The sequence below is a fragment of the Alligator sinensis genome, unplaced genomic scaffold (genome assembly GCF_000455745.1).
Source record: "Alligator sinensis unplaced genomic scaffold, ASM45574v1 scaffold48_1, whole genome shotgun sequence".
Classification (NCBI taxonomy): Eukaryota; Metazoa; Chordata; order Crocodylia; family Alligatoridae; genus Alligator; species Alligator sinensis.
Genome location: NW_005842541.1, coordinates 41264 through 61237, shown reverse-complemented (window position 1 = coordinate 61237; position 19974 = coordinate 41264). Strand labels below are relative to the sequence as shown.

The 19974-nt window shown below is 48.5% G+C and overlaps 1 protein-coding gene across 2 annotated transcripts in view; it reads right to left on the bottom strand.

Annotated features, from left to right (window-relative positions):
- Positions 1–19304, bottom strand: part of HMGCS2 (3-hydroxy-3-methylglutaryl-CoA synthase 2) — a 23847-nt gene extending 4543 nt beyond the window's left edge. The window contains exons 1-8 of one of the 2 annotated variants that reach the window (XM_006031940.3): positions 18731–19303; positions 16568–17022; positions 9747–9872; positions 7223–7387; positions 6666–6834; positions 4326–4496; positions 1628–1734; positions 664–789 (exon numbers count right to left, since the gene is read on the bottom strand). In XM_006031940.3, coding sequence (XP_006032002.1) covers positions 664–789; positions 1628–1734; positions 4326–4496; positions 6666–6834; positions 7223–7387; positions 9747–9872; positions 16568–17022; positions 18731–18843 — 1432 coding nt within the window. In that variant the 5' untranslated portion in view covers positions 18844–19303. Of the gene's footprint in view, positions 1–663; positions 790–1627; positions 1735–4325; positions 4497–6665; positions 6835–7222; positions 7388–9746; positions 9873–16567; positions 17023–18730 lie in introns of both variants that reach the window. The other variant, XM_025213609.1, reaches the window with a different exon arrangement.
- Between the last annotated feature and the right edge of the window lie 670 nt (positions 19305–19974).

Genomic DNA, 19974 nt, shown 5'->3' with positions numbered 1-19974 from the left:
TGTCAGTGGTGCTGGGAGAGAGGGGTGATTACAAGCTGCCTATAGTTTAACCTGACAAGAGTGGAATATTGTCCCATTATAATCAGCTTGTCCATCAAAGGGTCAAAGGAAATGCATGAAAATTGCCAGGTAAATTATAAGGTGACTGGTATCCATCCACTTTAAAAGCTAGTTTATCATGAGGTTTGTCTTAGGTTTCACAATTAAGAAGGGTTTTTAGAGACCCTGGGAGCTGAATCTAGACAATCCATGAGAACAGACACCCACTCTTCTCCTGGTGCTAACTATTGTAGGGGCTTGCCAGCATGTCTCTAAAAGGGACTTTCTGAGGTATTATAGTTACTGCCTTTCAGCAGCTCCCTGCTCATGTGTGCTCTCCAACAGGCTGCAGTTCTGTCTTGTGGGCAGCTCTACACACCCAGGTGGGATTCGCTCCCTCTCAACACCAACATGGCAGCAGGGATTCTCACGTGAGCCTTTCCAAGACATCCAGGGTCAGGGCCTGATCCTGCAGGCTGCTATGGGACTTTTGACAAGAGAAGTAGGGGTCCAGAGTGTCTGACAACTAGGCCATTTCCTTAGGTGCCAATTTACAGCCCCAGTGAGGCACTGGCATGAGAATGGTGGAAGCAGTTGACTGCTGAGCCATCTTACAGTACGTACCCAAGTGATGGGTGTCCTCCCTCAACTTCATGATCTGTGCAAACTCCTCAGGCGGGATGCACTTCCGGGAATCCAGGCGAGTCTGCAGGTCAGAGAGGCTGGAAACCAGCTTGTCCAGGGGGGAACCTGGCATACAGAAAACCTCCCGGTGAGAGAAGTAAGCTGAGCAGAGCTCCAGGGAAGTGACAGTGTGCCCTAGGGAACTCTGTTGTTTCAGGCCATAAATCTCTCCTCTTCATGGCCATCCAGACTGTAAGAACATTTCATTCCTGTGTGCCCCATGCCTCCTTCCCCAGCTAGGCAAACCCACTCAGAAGTCTACAAGCAATGGATCCCATCTCTCCCTGCTTTGTGGTAGCCCAAGCCCAGATATCAACACCCCTTTCAAGATGAAGGTGTGGAGATCGTGGGAACATGAACCCAACTCCCAGCATTTGTTTCATTACACCCTTCTGTGCCTTCATCATGAATCAGTTCATATTCTAATCTAAGCCAACCCCTGAGGGATTCCTATTGCAATTAAGTACCCCCATCATGGGCAGGTGGTGCCTTAAGTGGTCATACCTGGGCTTTGCCCCATATACTTTGAAGCAGCCAGTGTTAGCTGTTGTCAAGCCCAGGCCTGGGTGGATTTCACGTAAAATGTGTTGCAATCCTTCTGTCCTGCCTGGAACCCCTGGATGCGGCAGGGTGGAATCTGTCCTTCATTAAACCCAATTCAATACAAAGCCTCTGAACACCAGCACCCTCCTTCAGGGAGGTACAACAAGCAGATGACACAAGACCTTGCACTTAGCACTGGGGTGGGCCTTACAAGTGAGGGGTCTAAGCATTCCAAGGGAAACTTCCCCATTGGCTTACACTAGACTGGCCAGAGACAGGGGCAGCATGTTGTCTTGGCAGCCAGTGCACAACTGCACAAGTGTATTCCAGAACAAGAGGGAGCCAACAGGAATGGACATACCTGGGGCAGCATCCTGTGAGACTTGAAGGGAGAACAAGCTTGCAGCCAATCCTGAGCCATAAGAGAAGGCCCCGATCCTTGAGCCAGCCAGCTGCTGTGCAGAACATCTGCAGCAATTCAAAGTAAGCCAGTGATGGAGAGCAGCCAAGCCAGACACCTGAACCCCAAATTCTTGGAGCTATGTAGAAGCCAGTTGCAAGGGCATGTTTCCTGTAGCTGATCTACACACCTAGTAACTACTGGATGCAAGAGGACTAGGGCAACCAGAAAAAGTTGGTGGTCTGTAATAAGATTTTCCCTCTTCCCCACTTCAGAAGGAAAATTTCCCTGGGCTCAATAGTAGGTAGCCACTAGCAAGCAGGGCAAAGGGAAGGCAGATTTGTTCTCTGATCCTTACGTCCTTGGCATAAAGAATTGTGGGGCTGAAGGGATAGAGGCAGGTTACAGAATCCTGATTGGCGAGTGGCTGATATCATTGCTGCCTGGTTGTTATGATAAATAGGGAGGTAACATGGCACTATCCTTATATAAGCATCCTCTGGAAACGTGTTCTACAGTCAAAGAAAGAAACACCAGATTTTCCAAACCAGCAGATTCCCTTAAGGAAGGCCTAGAAGGACCAAACACAGACATGCCTCAGGATGGCAGCTAAGAGACCCCATGCCAGGAGGCCATGGTGAGGGGCTGGACAATCACACCCCACAAAGCTATTTTACCATGGTGATGGTGCAGTATAAAACCCACAGAGGTTAGATAGCTGAGCAGCACTTCTGGGAACTGTGGAAACACAGATGAGCATCAATCATGTGATAAGACTAAGGGAGACCAGAGGATGCTGTTCTGATTAGGGGAAAGCTGTAAGCTGGGAGGCAGAGTAGACACGAGAATGTACAGATTTTAGGAAACCATTGCCTATCTTGGAGTGTGTTCCTGTCCCAATCTTCCACACCAAGTGGAAACAAACCTATCTGGTTCTTTCTGTTCTCTCCCTTAAAACACACGAGGTTGGATTAAAAAATATCACTATGACTTGGAGTTGATGGGAGAAACCAGTGCTGACTCTGTCTTTTGAGGTAAGAAAGGCTCTGCCCTGGGGAAGAAAAGCAAACAGGTAGAGCACCCCTAGCAAACAGCTCCAAAACAAGGGGTACTCATCTCCCCTAAAAGGCCCATAATCCTGGGGGTACTATACCATGCATGGAATCAAATCAAAAGAAAAGGAAAGCCTCAGAGTAAAGCATTTAAGAAGCTAAACCAGAACAAAACAAAAAACAACCTTCCCCTCCCCGCCTCTCCCACCACCACCAGCACCAGAGAGAAGACTGGGTGGAACCTGGAATCTGTTCCTTTCTAGAGGGGTCCCCCTTCTTTCTGGGAGCTGAAGATGTTCACAAGGGTGCAAAGGCATAACATTCATAATGGCAAATGCTACATCCGTTCCCAGCCCCAGCTTTGTATTGCACTTTAATGGCTCCATTTTTGCACCAGGTTTCAAAGATATAAAGGCAACCTCAGGAAAAAATGTAGAAAGTTCCCAGTCTTCTGTTCAGCTTTCCTCCATTCGGGCTAAGTAGCTGACAAAGGTCCTTCAGAATGGGAGTAACAGCAATTCAGCATAAAGCCAGCAGGATCAGACCCTTAATGAAAGCTGTCTTTGTGCCTGGCAATCCCCTAAACTGGCTCTCTGCCAGGTTTCGGCACAAGTCTCAGCTCAGTCCCTTCAAGCCTTTCATTGCAACAAGCCCGGCAGCCATACTTTTTATTTATAAGCAAAACTACAGCAAAAATGGCTGAAGCTTAAAAGTAGCAGCACAGGGCACAGTTCACAGCGAGGACTAGAGTCTATGCTCATGTCAGGGCAGGAAAGACATAAATATAGAAGGGCTTCTCATAATGGAAACATCATTGCTGAGTATTCTCAGTGGGATAAGAGAACAGAGTGTGGGGCTGTACCTTCTCCCTGTTCAGTCCAGGCATGGGACTTTGCTGAGTCAGTGCTGTGCAAATCTCCCCTATGTAACTGCTTTAAAAACAGGCCAGATATCCCAACTCTAGAACTAGTTGTAGTCATGATATGTACCAGGCGTGAAGCACATTAACTGAACAGGTTCTGACCACATCTGCAATCTCCTTCTACCCCAGGTGGGAGGGATCCCACCTGCCCCAGCCCTCTCCAGCTGAGAGGTGGGTATCAAACCAAGCAGGTCATTTCCACAGGAATAACCATGAGCTATTTCATATCTTACCCTAACACTGCCAGAACCAACTTGGGGATTGTGCGTCTAATCTCAGGAACATTCTTGGATTAGATTTTTAAAGGGATAAAAGGTTCAGAGGGGCAAGAATCACTAGACTTCTTAGGCATTTGCTGTATGAGGCATCTTATTGGTTTTCTTTTGCTGACAACATATCACTTAATAGCTTACTGTGCCCATCACAGTAGATACTAGAACACAGAGACTGTGGAGTCCCCGGCAGCAATATGGCTGTAGTACCTTCATTCACAGGGTTCTTGGCATAACTTAATTGACATTAATAAATGTCCTTACATTTCATTATGCTTATTAGTGGTTGGCATCTGAGATGTTTTGGTGGAGGTAGGTTAGGCTGCAAAGACAGGGCAGAAGTTGGAGGTGGATCAGAGAAGGGAGAGGGCAGACTAAGCAGGGGAAGGGGGTCCCACAGAGGAGTGACTCACTGTGCAAGGAGAGAGGCGAGACACCCATAGACAGAAGGGGTGTACATGTTGCCATTGCGAGAGGAAAGGAGCAGTGAGGGCTTGGTTTTCTGGCTGAAAATCTCCAGGCTTGCTTTTTGAAATGCCTTCTCCACATCCTTGTCAGAGTAAGTGTCTTCTAGCTTTTTACCACTGCAGAAGAGGAGGAGATTGTTCATTCATGAGCAAGAAGCCTTCAAAACCATGGCAGAGAAGGAGATTGGGAAAAGCCCTGATCTGTTAAGACTTAAAAGCTGAACCTGAATCCCTGCTGGCACCATTAGCCACACCTCTTCCAAACTCGGCTCTGGCTGCCTTCGCTCACACAACTTCAGGGACTTTGGCAAAGCTGTATGAACAGTACCAGGGCCAGAGTCTGCAAATGTCTGCAATCCACAATGGCAGTTCCCCCTGCTTGCACTCCTAGGACATTTGTACATGTGATGGGGTTTTAGTCCTCAGGGTTTTATTCTATGCCTCCTAAACTGAAACGGTGAATTTTTAATTGAACCCTACCATTTCAATTTTTCTGTCATGGTAAGACAAGGGGCCCGATCCTTTTTTTTTTTGTCAGAGCTGGAGCCTGACTGCAGCCAGGGGGTGAGCTGCCAGCAAGCTGAGGTGTCCCTGAGCTGCAGGGAGCCCTGGTCCTTTCCTCTCCAGCAGCGGCACCCCCCAGGGCTGGCCAGATGGGCTGCTAGTGGGCCAGGTGTTGCCCCAGCTCAGAGGCAGCACCTGGCCCAATCCAACTGTTCCCCAAGCCTGCCTGCTGGAAGCCCACTGGGCAATGCTCCCCGGGTGGGCTCAGGGAACAGTCGGATTGGACCAAGTGCTGCCTCTGAGCTGGGGCAGCACCCAGCCTGCTAGCACCTGCCTGGGCAGCCCCAGTCAGGTGCTATTTTTGTCAACGCATGACAAAAATGTCATTTGTGTGGCTAAAAGCCACACAAATGACATTTTCATCATGTGTACATCGTGACAACCATCACATGTACAAGCGCCCCTAAATTCTTCTATAGAGATTACTATCTGCTGAGCCAAAGTACTTTGCAGCATCTCCTTCCCCACTCCTATATCTTATAGGACAGCCTGTTTGCCATGAGCCCTACAACATTCTTGGCTTCAGCCAGGCCTCTGGGGTCCTCAGACTGCTGCCTATCCTGCAGAGCAGGATCATCTCATTGCATCTTTATGCTGCCCAGTCTGTATCACCCATTGTTTCTTGCCTTATGCTTAGACTGTCAGATCTCTGGGGCAGGGCCATTTCTTAGTTCTACATAGATACAGCACTGAAGACAATGGAGTCCTAAGTTGTGTTAGTAATGCATCTTCTTCTGCTCTGTTACTACTCACTTGCAGCCACTTGAGAAATCTCACTCATTGCACTACAAGCTGCTAAACTGCACTTAGCAATCATCTCAAAAATTCCCCCCACCTAGCCAGTACAGAATCAGGCCTCTCCCTGAGAAGATGCTTCCCCAGAGGTAGGTGTTCTACTGGACCCAACATCATAGTTCCTGCTAGAGAAACAGCACCCACCTGAAATACCCACAACCCTTACTCCCCACCCATCCCTAAAAGGAGACATCTCACCACACTGGGGCATGCTCTCCAGCTCACCTAGACACATGCTCACAGACCCTAGTACTGAAGTGCCATCTGCCAGGATGCACACAACCCCTGGGAGAAGAATGACATCTACCAGAACATCCAACAGCATGGCAGGGAAATCTTACCCTCCTGCTTGTCTGCCACCCTTGTTAAGGAAATCACATTCCTTTTCCAAGCCCATGTCAAAAATAATGTTACTTCCTGAACAATACCAGCACCCTCAAGCACTGTACTGGGACTAGGGTTCTATTCCCAGTTTTGCCACTGCCTGCTGGTGCCTTGGTCAAGTCACTTTCCCTCTCCGTAGCAAAACTGTACAATGGGGACAGGGATACTGACTCCCTTTGTAAAAGGGGAAAAATGGATGGTAAGTACTAAATAAAAGTCAGGTATGCCTATTATCAATTTCAGCATCATTACTCTGCCTCATGCACAGGGTTGGACTAGCTGACCTCCAGAGGTCCCTTCCAGCCCAACTTTTCTATGCTTCTATGCTTACTGAAAATAACAGCCCCTGAGAAAAATCTCTGTCCCTGAATGCATGAAATCCCTACAAGTGAAGTATTTTACACCTTGCGACACTACTAGAAAATTAGTTCCTCCCATTGCCTGAGATCCCACCACCAAATTCCACCTCTATGAGTGGCAGCAGGCTAAGGGACCAACACTCCCCTGAAGAGCTACAGCTCTCACCCTATAAAGCTCACCCACCGGAAGTTCTGCAGCCCTTTGTAGACGCCACTCTCAGTGTCAGGTTTGGGAGCTGCCAGGAAGTCATTGAGCAGCAACCGTCCCACAGACTTCTGTACCAGTTTGCAGAAGGGTGTGTGGAAGATTATGAACTGGAAGTCTTCCATGGTAAAAGGTTTGGTGATCCCCTCTAGAACAAAATACAAGAGGTAAGCCAGGCATTAGATGACACCCATAAACTACAACCCCACCAGGAGGCAACAAGTTACACAAAATCTCACTGACTTTTGGAGGCCTCAGACTTCCACTGAAAAACTCTCTTGGGTGTCCACCAACCTTATACCCCTCCATTTCTCTACCTGGAAACCCACAGACCTTACACAACACAGAAGAGGAGTGGGAGACAACCACCATTCCTGAACAAAACAGAAAGAGTGAAGTCTGATGTGATGGGGAAGAGTGCAAAGAATCCACCAAATTGTGATTTCCACAAGAGAGGGGAAAATACATGGGCTGATACAGTAGGAGTCACATGACTCACAAAAAAACTTTTGCCTGGTGACTGCTAAGCTCTTTACCTTTCTGCCACTGGCTCTGGATTTTCTTGCGATAGACAGCATAGCATTGATCCAGTGCCCGGAAATAGCACTGGATTGAGAGTTTCCCATCTACCACAGGATACTCTGAAGCCAAGTTTGGCTTGTAGAAATCATAGGCATTCTCCATGTGGGTTCCTCGAAGACCTGGGAGGATGAAAAACAGCAAAGGAATGAACACCAAATGCCGAACCATCTGCCATACTGAATACCAACTTGCAATGCACTTTCTAGCCAAACCCCACCACAATAAAATTAACTCACTCAATCCCTTAATTCACTCCCTTATGCCCTTTTTCCTGTTCTGGATCTATCCTACAGCTTTTATAGTCTGTTCTGCTCTATGTAGAGTCTTATACTGTCATGGATGGGCAGAGTACCAGTAGTGCATCAAGTGCCACAATTAATATCTGGCATACAGGGTTCATTCTGTCCCTCATCCTCCCAGAGAAGAAATTCCATGTCAAGTCTTCTGCTTTGGTAAGTTTCTAAAGATCTATATGTACAGCTTGCTCTGTATTCACTTCAGAGAATACAGACATGCCCTTGGCATATGGTGGTGCTATTTAAAATAGTCCTTAGGTCTGGAGGGAATTCATTCCACTGTCTCAGACTGTCTTACCCTGGCAGAAGAAAGGCCCATAGTGGTCAAGGAGTGAAACTGTTTGCTGCACTATTCCTGAAGCAGGTTTAGGCAGATCTTGGCTATCCTGGGCTCAGGCCACTGAGTATTTTGAAGATAAGAATGTAGGCAGTGAACTTGCTGCCTATTGTATAGGAAGGCAGGGTAGGGCAGGGAAAGTAGATTTGATGGGCTTTGCTGGGTATACTTTGTTGGTGAGGAGAAACACTACAGCATTTGATACTAGCTGTAATTTCCTCCACCCTGATGGCTTCCTGGATCAGTATATGTTGCATTGCTTCAGCCACGATGAGAGCCAACAAATGCACAGATAACTGTTGTCTGCCAGGATCTCTTCAGGACAGCAGATCTTCATTAGTCCCGGTACTCAGTTCTGGATGCAGGCTGCAGACACTTGGGAAGTGGTCTGCCAGCAGAGATTACTCCTGAGGATGGGAGTTAGCAGCTTCACTGGAGGTTGACAGGAAGGGGCTTTGGGCTTGTCATACAGGCTCAGCGCACCCTCGGAGAACCTGCGTGTTCCAACCTGCTCCCAGCCCTCGTGTTCCACTCTCAGCACTCAAGTTGCTAGCGCCCCCATCCAAATCGTGCCAGGTGTCAGAAATCTCAAGGAGATCAGAGTAGATGATGGGAAGGAAGGGCCCACTTGGAGGCTCAGGTGTGTCAATGGCTGATACTAGAGTACAAGGATAATTCACCAGGCCATCAGCTCCTTTCCCTAAGCCACTGTACCTTAACCTACTTTGGAACTGAATGGACTCCAGTGATTCCATAACTGCCCTGAAGTCACTGCTGTGGCTTTATTTTTCATGGACATACCCAAGCTAGCTTTAAACCTGCTAGTTCAGGTTAGCCCTTGCAGAGTAGCCAGAGCTACACAGGGTACAGTGCAGGTGAACCTCTCTGATTTTTACCCACCTTCTCAAATGGGTTTTGCAACTTATGCTGAGTCTCTGTGCTGTCGTAGTCACACTGCTGGCAGTGCCCATGCCAGCTACTTTAAAGCTAACTCAGGAATCACTTCACGGTCAGCAGAAACTGAGAGCAGTGAAAGCAGATCCTGAGAGACTCATGTCATATCAGTCTTGCCAGAGCTTTCCTAGCTCTCAGACCCATGCCTTAAGGAGGTAACAGCCCATCCAAGATAGCAAGAGGGCTGATAGTGTCCTTGATATTGACATTTCATCCAAAGACAAGCCCTGGGTGCAACTGGCTGGGTGAGCTGGATCAGATGATCTGTGAAAGTCCTGCAGAGGTGAGTTAGGAGAGGTTTTTGCATTTGAGGCTTCAGGACCCTGAGAGCTGATGTCTCCCAGGCAAACAAGTCTGGGGTATTTCATCACTACCACTGTAGCAAGATGTCAGTGAGCTCCTTTATGGGCTCCTTAGACTGCATATAAGCATAAAATGTTTTAGGTTTCTATCACCAAGCAAGACAAAGTCATCTGGGGTCCTCATTAGGGACTTGAATGAACTCATTTTTGATGTACAGCTCCCACTGATTTCAAACTACAAACACAATCTTGGCTCAATGCTAATCTATTCATGACAGCTCACCCATGAAGTGTACATATCTTCCCAACTCCAAAAATTCCAGCTAATGGAAAAGCAGGGGGAACTGGTATCAAAATAGACATGTAGCCTTAGATAGCATGTCCCAAGGCCTTGGGGTGCATAAAAAGACAAGCATATCAGACGAGTTTATAACAACAGCAGCAGTCCCTGAATTCCAGCCCAGAGAGAGGTCTCCCTAGTTGTCATGTCAGTCCTTAACCCTGAGAGTAGCCTAGGACTAGAGTCTTTTCTGCCTGGGTCAGCCATAAAACATTCCTAGGAAAGGTCCACTCCATCAGCCATACTAACCTCTCTCTAGTGCCAGAGGGGCATTCGGGCCAACCAGCATGGCTACAGCTCCTGCCCCTCCTGTGGGACGGGCATTCCCAGTGGCATAAACAGCAATGTCACCGCAGACCACCAAAGCATATCGGCCTAGGGAGGAAAGAGAGCAGAGAATGATTGAACTGTAAGCATGCACAGAGGACATAAAAATTGGATGCATCCTTGCCCCTGCCCCAGATCAAAAACTACAGTGGAGTCAAGTTTGCTAATACATAAGGAGGAACATAACACATTAAAGAAGTGTTCAGGATATAGATAATTGAAACATAAATCCTGCCCCCAAATCCATGAGGCCATGCTACACTCCCTCTGAGAAGCCATGCAACATCCCATATGAGACACCTACCCCTATGGGCCATGCTCAATTCACCACAGGTTTCCCCTAAGTACCATATCTCTTTCCACTGACATGTAACACCACAGACATGGAGGAAGGATCATTCAAAAGTCTTAATGGCAAAACAAGGACTAAAGAGACTAGACTTTTACCCCCAGATCTGAAAACAGACTACATCCTGGGACCTCTTTGAATCTCAATCTCCCAGCTGTAAGTCAAGGATAACAATCCTGCCTTTTTCCCAAACTCTGTTCAAGTCGTCTCCTTACACTGTCAGTGGGGAGAGGAACCGCCATCTTTCATTACATATTTATATACAGGAAACCCTCGCTATTTGTGGGTTCAGCATTCGCAGTTTCAAATATTCACTAATGCTGAACCTGCTTATTAAATACACTTAAAGGAGCTCCTTGGGAGCTCTGCGCTTGCTGCCACCACACTCCCACCCCTGCCGCACGCCTGCCACCACTCTCCCGCCATCACCAGAGCAGCCGTACCTTATTCGTGGATTTCGCCATTCATGGGGGATACAAGAACATACTCCCCGCGAATAGCGAGGGTCGTCTGTACTGCATGGACTAATAGGTTCTATACTGTTGCTGACCCTTATGTCCAAGTAAAATCAATGGCAATGGCCAAGTTCCCAGTGGGCTTCATAGAGCTAAAGGAGCTCCATACCTCATGACAGCAAATGTTAAACTTCGCCTTCCTTGTATTTCATCTATGGCCACCTGCTTCCTTACCCATGAGGGATATTGTTGAAAGCATCCTCAGCTAGTGTTTGAGAACTCTTCAGAGACCAGCAAAGGAGGCAAATAGAGTTTGTGGCCTCTTTTCCTCTCCTTATTTGAAGGTGGAAGTTTAGGGACACTAAAACATTTCTTTTTTTATCTGAAAATATTTTATCCTCCTTTTTTATGTGAGAAATTCAGGAGTGGTCTAGCTTGGAGGATTTGGATGATGACCAGAGAACTAGTGAAATCATGATCCAGTGGGTGGCGAATTGGCTAGAGGGTCGCACCCAGAGAGTCGTGGTGGATGGGTCGGTTTCAACCTGAAAGGGTGTGGGCAGTGGGGTCCTGCAGGGCTCGGTCCTTGGACCGATACTCTTTAATGTCTTCATCAGCGACTTGGACGAGGGAGTGAAGTGTACTCTGTCCAAGTTTGCGGATGACACAAAGCTATGGGGAGAAGTGGACACGCCGGAGGGCAGGGAACAGCTGCAAGCAGACCTGGACAGGTTGGACAAGTGGGCAGAAAACAACAGAATGCAGTTCAACAAGGAGAAATGCAAAGTGCTACACCTAGGGAGGAAAAATGTCTAGCACACCTACTGCCTAGGGAATGACCTGCTGGGTGGCACGGAAGTGGAAAGGGATCTTGGAGTCCTAGTGGACTCCAAGATGAACATGAGTCGGCAGTGTGACGAAGCCATCAGAAAAGCCAATGGCACTTTATCGTGCATCAGCAGATGCATGACGAATAGATCCAAAGAGGTGATACTTCCCCTCTATCGGGCGCTGGTCAGACCGCAGTTGGAGTACTGCGTGCAATTCTGGGCGCTGCACTTCAAGAGGGATGCGGATAACCTGGAGAGGGACCAGAGAAGGGCCACTCATATGGTTAAGGGCTTGCAGACCAAGCCCTATGAGGAGAGACTGGGGCACCTGGACCTCTTCAGCCTCCACAAGAGAAGGTTCAGAGGCGACCTTGTGGCTGCCTATAAGTTCATCACGGGGGCACAGAAGGGAATTGGAGAGTATTTATTCACCAAGGTGCCCCCGGGGGTTACAAGAAATAATGGCCACAAGCTAGCAGAGAGCAGATTTAGATTGGACATTAGGAAGAACTTCTTCACAGTTCGAGTGGCCAGGGTCTGGAACAGGCTCCCAAGGGAGGTGGTGCTCTCCCCTACCCTGGGGGGTCTTCAAGAGGAGGTTAGGTAGGCATCTAGCTGGGGTCATCTAGACCCAGCACTCTTTCCTGCCTATGCAGGGGGTCGGACTCGATGATCTATTGAGGTCCCTTCCGACCCTAACATCTATGAATCTATGATATCACAGAAATCAAGAAGCTTGCAAAGCAAGGCAAAGGGTTTGTTCTATTTAAAACTAGTTACTTCTTGTTAAGACCTCTTTAACAGCAATGGCTAACATCTTATAGAAAGGAAACCTTTCTTAAATATTTAACATCCTTGCCCATTTGGTCAGAGGGATGACCAAAGGCCTCATCTGTAACAACCAACAAGTATCTCCTCCTCCCCAAACCAGTACACACCAGAGCTGACATCCCAGATCCTTTTAAGCTACAGAAGCCAAGAATAATATAATATGCCTTTCAAGCCAAAATGAAATATTAAATAAAATCAAGCAAAAAGAATAAGCTCAATTTTGAAGGAGAGGAGGGTGGTGAAGATTGGGGTGGAAACCAACGGTAAAGACTGTTGACAAACTACCTAAAAGACTGATTGTGGTGCCTACTTCTCAGAAAGACTGAGGCCAAGGTCAAAATGTTTAAGAAATCACTGTAGTACAATATTTCTCTCAGAAATGCACCTCCCTGAGAGTGTAGGTACTTAGTATAATAGGGGTCTTGAGACAATGCCAAGATGTTGTAGACAGAGCATCTAATAGCCACAAGGATTTGAGGGGGTGGAGGAGTAAGGTGGCACCCCTCTGCTATTACGCTACTCAGGACATCTCTTTTGTAATAAAACAGGGCTGTCTAACTTCTGAGTGGCCTGGGCCACATCTCATTGGCCACATGACAGGCCCGTGACCCCAACCATCTGGGCAGTTCAGTACCCTCCACCCACCCCCATGCAGGCCACAGGGTTCCCAGGCCCCCACAGACCACCCATCCCACCTCCAGGGGCAGAAAATGGAAGCTGGAGGAAGGGGAAGCTCAGAGATCCTGGTAGCAGCAGAGAGGTGACAGCCAGGGAGAAGCCCAGAGTTTGGTGTTAACCACCCCATGGCAGCCACACGCAGCCCATGGGTCACCAGTTGGACAGCCCTGTTTTAAGCAACAGGAACTTATAACAAACATTATTTTTGTAAAGGTGCTGAAGGGTTTCCTCCAAGCTTGCAAGCTCAATCAGGGTGTTTGCACTCCTGGGACAAGGCTCTGCAGCAGGCTGTGCACACAGAATGCACAGCTGTAACTCCAGGCAGGAAGCCCAGGGAAACAGGGGACACTAGCTGGGGAGAGGGTAGCTGAAGCTGTGCAGAGAAGGGCTGCTTCTGAGGGGGCTGCTACCAGGACAATTGCTTCTGAGAAGACGACTGGCAGAAGAATTGTTGCTGCTACTGAGGGCAGAGGAGCCACCAGCTACTGAATACCCAGAATCGCCTGCTATCCTTTACTAAAGGAGCAGGGGTTGTGCAAATGGGTTCCCCTCCCCACTCTTAAGATCCCTGGATGCAGGGAGTCACTGGGAGGGGATCGGGGACAGGGGTTGCTAGAGGAGGCTTTCTGGGAGAGCTAGAGAAAGCAGTAAGGAATCAGTGGCTGTGTGGGAGCTCCAGCAGAGAGCTCAATAAAGTACAGCTGAGAAGGGGCACTCCAGGTGCCACAAACAGGGAAGCTGCCTTGGGAAGTGTCTGGGGAATGGTGTGATTGATTGTAGGCATCCAGGAAAGACTGGACAAGAGAAGAAACCTTGGTCTCCGGAGCAGCCACACCCAAGGTCCTGACAAGCACCTCCATCTTCTGTCCAGATGACAGTATCGCCACCCCTCTTCTGAGGCAGACGAGCCCCACTCCCCAGTGGGCTACTTTGCTGCAGGCAGAGTGATTTTGTGGAGACCTAGCTGATTAAGTGTATATACCTGTTATAAGTTGCCTGAGTGTTAAAGTTAATAACATAATTGCTTTTGCTATATGATAAGTCATTGCTTTATCTGCTGCTATAGATTATTATTGAGCTCGTTGAAAGTATTTTGTTTGTTATTTATGGGATGTTGAACTTGTCACTCTCTTAGTTATTATTGTAAATAATAAATTATTGTAAATAGTTATTTAGTGTGTGGTCTGATGAGAGGAGGACCACAGGACAGCACTCCAATGAATGGTGGCTCCCAGCCTGTAGACAGAGTGGGAGTAGACCAAGACCTATGGGCATCCCAGGATCCCAAAAGTTTGGACATGGCTGCGGGTAGCACCACCGCCAGGGTTACATTTTTATACCAGGTGATTTATCCTTAATGGAAACCAGCCCCTGCTGCTCACCTGGGCACTGCCTTCCTGAGATGAAGCTGGACCTTTGCTCTATGCAGATACATCCCACTTCCTCATGACATAGTAACTGCTTGGCACTTGCATGTGCTGCGCTGGGGATTCCCCAGCCATGGGGGATTCCCCAAGAGATACAGCCAGCTCCCACACCTGCCTTCTCCGATGCTCCGATGCTATTGGTGGTGTGCTAGGGGCAAGAGAGGGGATATTCCCAGCTGGCATATGGTCCCTTAGGAGCATATGCCAGCATCTGCCATCTGCTACATGTTACAGCAGCTGAGATTAGGCTGAGGGAGCATCATGGAGCTGTGACTTGCACCCGTTAACATTTGCAAGCAACAATCAGCAGATGTGAATGGGAAGCCCTGCATGGGTTTCCATGAATTTGGGTGGACACAACACCTGTTTGTCCCACCTCCTTCCTGCAATCGCTCATTCCACACGTTCTTCTATTTGTTTTTTTTGCTTTCTAGCTACACCAAGAGCAGACACGCCCCAGGATTACTGCATAGTAATTTACCTGGATTTTATTCCCTAATACATTTATAGCACAGGAGTTAAAGTCAGCCCAGGTCCTGCACTGCAGGTTTCTTGCAGGCCAGATCACGGGGCCAGTAGCAATTAGGTGGCTGCAGCAGTGTGGGGATCCTCCCCAACTCCCTACAGCCATGTCCATCAGAGGCCCACATGCTGCACGTTTATCATCCCTGCTCTATAATAAGGAGCAGACACAGGACCAGCCCTCCCAAACTTGACTGCCATGATAGCACCTGGTCTCTAGGTGGCAGCAGAGCTGGTTTGTTTTAAACAGGATAACACTGACTAGGAGAGAGGACACACAACTGATACCCTGGTGCAACTTGTACCAACATATATTGACTCCTCGTTTTCTGAAAGGTAACTTTATCGTGAAGTAACATGATGACCCCAGTGTAAGGCTGTGCCCTGGCTGCCTGTTCCACCTTTACTATGGGGGAAAGTCAATGTAGTCCATAAGAAGCATGTTGTGTGTCTGCAGCTATGCAGTCCTGAGGCGTAACTCATGCCATTTAATTCTGTATTTACCCACATGTTCATGACAAACATGCGCACATGAACATACCCTGAGTCCAGGGTGCACACCCACCCTCACCCATCCCCATGGCTGCTATGTTCAAACCTATACCTGCCAATTCAAAGAGACAATGCCTTGGAGACAATGGTTTTGTCTAAAGAGTGCACCATGATCCAGAAGGACTGATGGTTGCCTACAAAATGGGGTAAAAGCAGGGATCTGATGGAAGTGTTGGTCTCATGCCAACCTCCACTGAATGCAGACTGACCTCCACAGAGAGAGGAGCAATATCTATGTAGTAGGGGAGAAATTCCTTAATATTAAAAAATGGCTCCAGGTCAGAGCAAGCTAAGTCCAGCCTGCTTGTGGGGCTGGAGCTGGGCCCTACTGGGTGAGGGAGTCCCCTTCCTGCCATTCCTTTAAAGACCCTGTACTGCTAGCCTAGACAGGCAGTGCCTCCTGCTTTGGCAGGCCTCAACACCAACTTCCCTGACTCCTGGCCAAAGCAGCCAATTTGGTGAGGATTACCCCATGAACTCCTCGACACATCTGAGAGCACATAGGTGGTGCAGGCAGGGCTGGCTCTCAGATTTTCTTCATTCCCAGCCCCCACCATCTTCTGGTATGCCCTGCAGCAAGGGATAAGGACTTTTTATATAATTTGTAGAGCCAGCCCCCACCCTGCTCCCAACCAGAGCTGCTCTCCTTCCCTCATTGCAAAGCAGTTGTCAGCCATCAGGAGTGCTACTAAGCAGCTGCAGATGGGAAGGCTGTTGAGAGGTGTTCTTCAGAGCTGCTCCCAGGATGGCATGGCCAGGAATTGGGAGACACTGTGCCCTCTACAACTCCCTCCATAAAAACAGGCCTCATGCAAGAACTACAGTGACATCATATCTCCATTTGACTCAGGGGTACACTGCTAATTCATGATCAAATCCAGTCTGCATCAAGGGCTTTGATTTAGAAGCTTGAGGGACAAAAATTTGAAGTATCATAACCATGAGGCAAAGGCAGAGCTCATCCATTCCCCCTGCTCACCAATATCAACCTAGTTGTCATCTGCCATCTTTCCTGGCTGGACTCCAGAGAGTGCCAGGTGGACTGACTGGAGCCCGTTCACTCCTTACACTGGACCAGGCCTTGCTGGACCCCACTTACCGTCCCAGGAGCTGGACTCCACCCAGTCGGCAGCATTGAAGAGGGAGGCTGTGCCACCGTAGCAGGCATTAGTGGTGTCGATGCCTTCAACATCAGTGTTCCCCGAGTCCTGGAAGAGCTGCATGAGGACTGTCTTGACTGCCTTGGACTTGTCAATAATAGTCTCTGTGCCAACCTCCAGTCGGCCGATGGAGTCCCAGGAGAGGTGGCTGCGCTCCACCAGCCTCTGCACCACAGTCAGGCAGAGGGAGTTAATGTCCTCGTGGGCTGAGCAGAAGCCCATTTGCCTCTGGCCCAGGCCCTGCGTGTACTTCCCTGCTTCCACACCATCATACTTCTCCAATTCCACCTGCTCTACATACTGTGAAGGGAAGTACACCTCCAAGGCCAGTATGCCCACATCCTTTGGCCACAAGTCTGATCGGGATGAGCGATCCACAGGGATGGTGGAAAAACTGCAAACAAAGAGAGCACTGCCAATCTTTTTGATACATGGTGGGAAAAGATCCCAGATGTCTGAAGGGTGCACACAGCCAGCTGTACATGCATACAGACAACAGAGGAGACACTAAGTACCTGAGGACTGAAAGCCTATTATGCCAACCAAATACAGGCCCCTGGGAACCATGGTAATTGGCTGCCCATGCTCATCTATTCAAGGCCAGAGAACAGACCTGAGACACTTCAAGGGGGCACACAGCCAGCTGTCTACACACACAAGCAATGGCAGGACACCAGACACTGAGACTGAAAACCTGTTACACCAAGCACATACAGATGATAGAGAAGACACCATAACCCCTGGGGCCCATGGTAATTGTCTGCCCACACTCACCCAATCAAGGGCAGAAAAGAGACATCAATTCATTCAAGGCAATAATCTTTTAAGTTCATGGCCTTTCTCAGAGATGCCCTTCTTGAAGACATCCTGAAAGCAGCAACATCATTCCCTCTCTACACATGTAAAAAACCTGATAACTCTGATTCATGCCTCAGAAAGGAGCCCTCATTCATGCCCTGCATCCTGTAGAATTAATTTCTGCTCCCTAGGGCAGGGTCCCTTGAGTTATATAATAAAAATAGCCCTAGTAATGAATACCCTTTTTGATCCTCCAGCTTGTGAAGAATTTTTCCAGCACACACTGCTGGGGTTCCCATCAGCTCCCTCAGGATGTTGCCTGACAGCCTAACAGACCAGAAATTCATTCACCTGGTATCCTGTCTAATTTGTACTTCTCTTAATTCCTCACCCTAGCTTTTCTAGGCATGTACTCTCTACAACCATGGGGAGACAACTATAAGTAAACTAACTGGCTTGAAAAGGTTGCCTTCAAAGGTGTTTGAGAGTCAATGAAAAATCTTACCTTGGCTTCACTGAGTCTTAAATCAGGCCAGAGTATAAAGAAGTATATGCCCTAGATGTTACTATCAGAATTATAACATCTCTTAGCCAAGTTGTACATAATTAGCTCTTCAAAATCTAGCTCTACACCTCCTCCCTGGATTACCTTGTGACTCTTCTCAGTAATGCCCTCACGTGTTAGCCCCATTCAAATAAGGATGGACACAAAATTAAACCCAATATTCCAGATGTACCTGTGTCAAAATTTAGAGAAGCACTCCCCCCTGGCTGGCTATGGGACAGGATATCATTGCCTATGCAGCCCTATCAGATTGCAAACTCAGAGCTCGTTTGCTGCCCCCTTCACTGCTAAGTCCTACACCCCTACCAAGTCCAGGCTTTTTCCCTCCCAGGATCAGGGTTTGCGATTATTTTGTTACATTTTGTTATTCATAACCCCATGCATCTAGATCCCTTTAAATTACCACTTTGTCCCCATGGTGCTCCTGTCCCTTCCCAGTTCTGCACCAGCAAGGAATTCCATCTCCTTCCTCCACACCACAAACGCACATCTCAGCATGGGTTACAGCTGCTACTGGTGGACTTGATACCCATCCCTCTTCAGCATCAAAGCTGTCTGCATAGCAAAGCCCAGAAATTCACTCCAGAGAAAGTCAAGTCCCCACCCAGAAAGCAGCAATCCGAATGGCCCTTCTGCTGGGTCTCAGCTGAAAGCAAGTGCTCTGCCCTGATTCTCAAAAGAGGCAAAGGAAAAGGTGCTCTTGTATCCCAAAAGGCAAACTCCAAAAACTACCACTCACCTGCCCTTCTGGGCTGCTGCCACATGGTGTGCCGGCCATGGGGCCTGCTCCCGTCCCTGCAGCACTCGCTTCACTTGCAAATAGCACTTGCTGTGACTGAAGAAGCGGAACATTTTCCACAGCTGATGGGCCAAACACAGCAGCAAGGTCCCCCTCCAGATCCACCTGCACTTTATATAGATTCCCTGGCCTCTAGCTGCAGGGCCAGGCTAAGTCCCTCCCTGCACTTATCAGGCAAGTAAACTGTGTGCTCTTCACTGGTTGCTCATCCAAAGGTCATCGCACACTGGCCAACACGACAAAACAGAAGCACCCTTTCCCCACACCACCGCCAAGGCCCCGCTTGCCACTTCTGCTGCTATCCATGGGCCCCACTCACGCTTCTGCTCCCCCATCACCCTCCTCAGGGCTTTCTCCTACTGCCCCTCCTTGTAGGGCTTTCATGTACTCCAAAGACCTTTGCTCACAGCCCCTCTGGCAGATCTGTCCACTCCCCTCTGCTCCCCCTTGAACGCTCAGAAGCATCTGTATAACTTTCAATCTATTCCAATCTATTCCCAGAGAGCCAGTGACTCCCACACATGCCTGTGAGAAGTTCTGGTAGCTCATGGGAGGAGAAAGAGCACTAGCGAACACTGTAGCCCCCATAGCTCCCATGTCTAAGGACTCTGCCCTTGGATGAACTCATCCAGTCAAATATTTACCAGGTGGGCTCTTCCCCCGTGGGTTATCAGCCACAGAGATGCACAGCAAAGTCAGCAACCACTAGAGAATTATGAGCCAAGAGAGAAAAGGTTTGAAACTTCTCCAGAAGTTGCAAGCTTTGTCCATCCCAGACTTTGAACCAGCTTGTTAAGCTGCCTACCCCTGAAGCTAAGCTGAGAGAAGGCTGTAGGCCATAGCTGATTGTGTCCACAGCATTGTAGACTTTGGTATGGAAAAAGTCTGAAGTCCCCATCTGTTCCATACAATGGATAGCTCACCTTTGTACTGGAGATGAGACTATAACTATGTCCATGGGCAAACCAAGGCCTGGACTTGTCCATGGCCCTGTGCAGACTGCAACGATGCAGCTTGTGGGAGGGTTGTATTACTCCATCCTCTTTGGTACTCCTCCATAAAAGCCTCCTTCTGCAACATGCCATTAGCACACCGGGCAACCACTGAGCTGATGGCCTGTCTCCTCTAGAGTGTTCCCTCCGCTACCCTCAACCACACTAGGTGGCCATGGTCTCCTTTTTCAT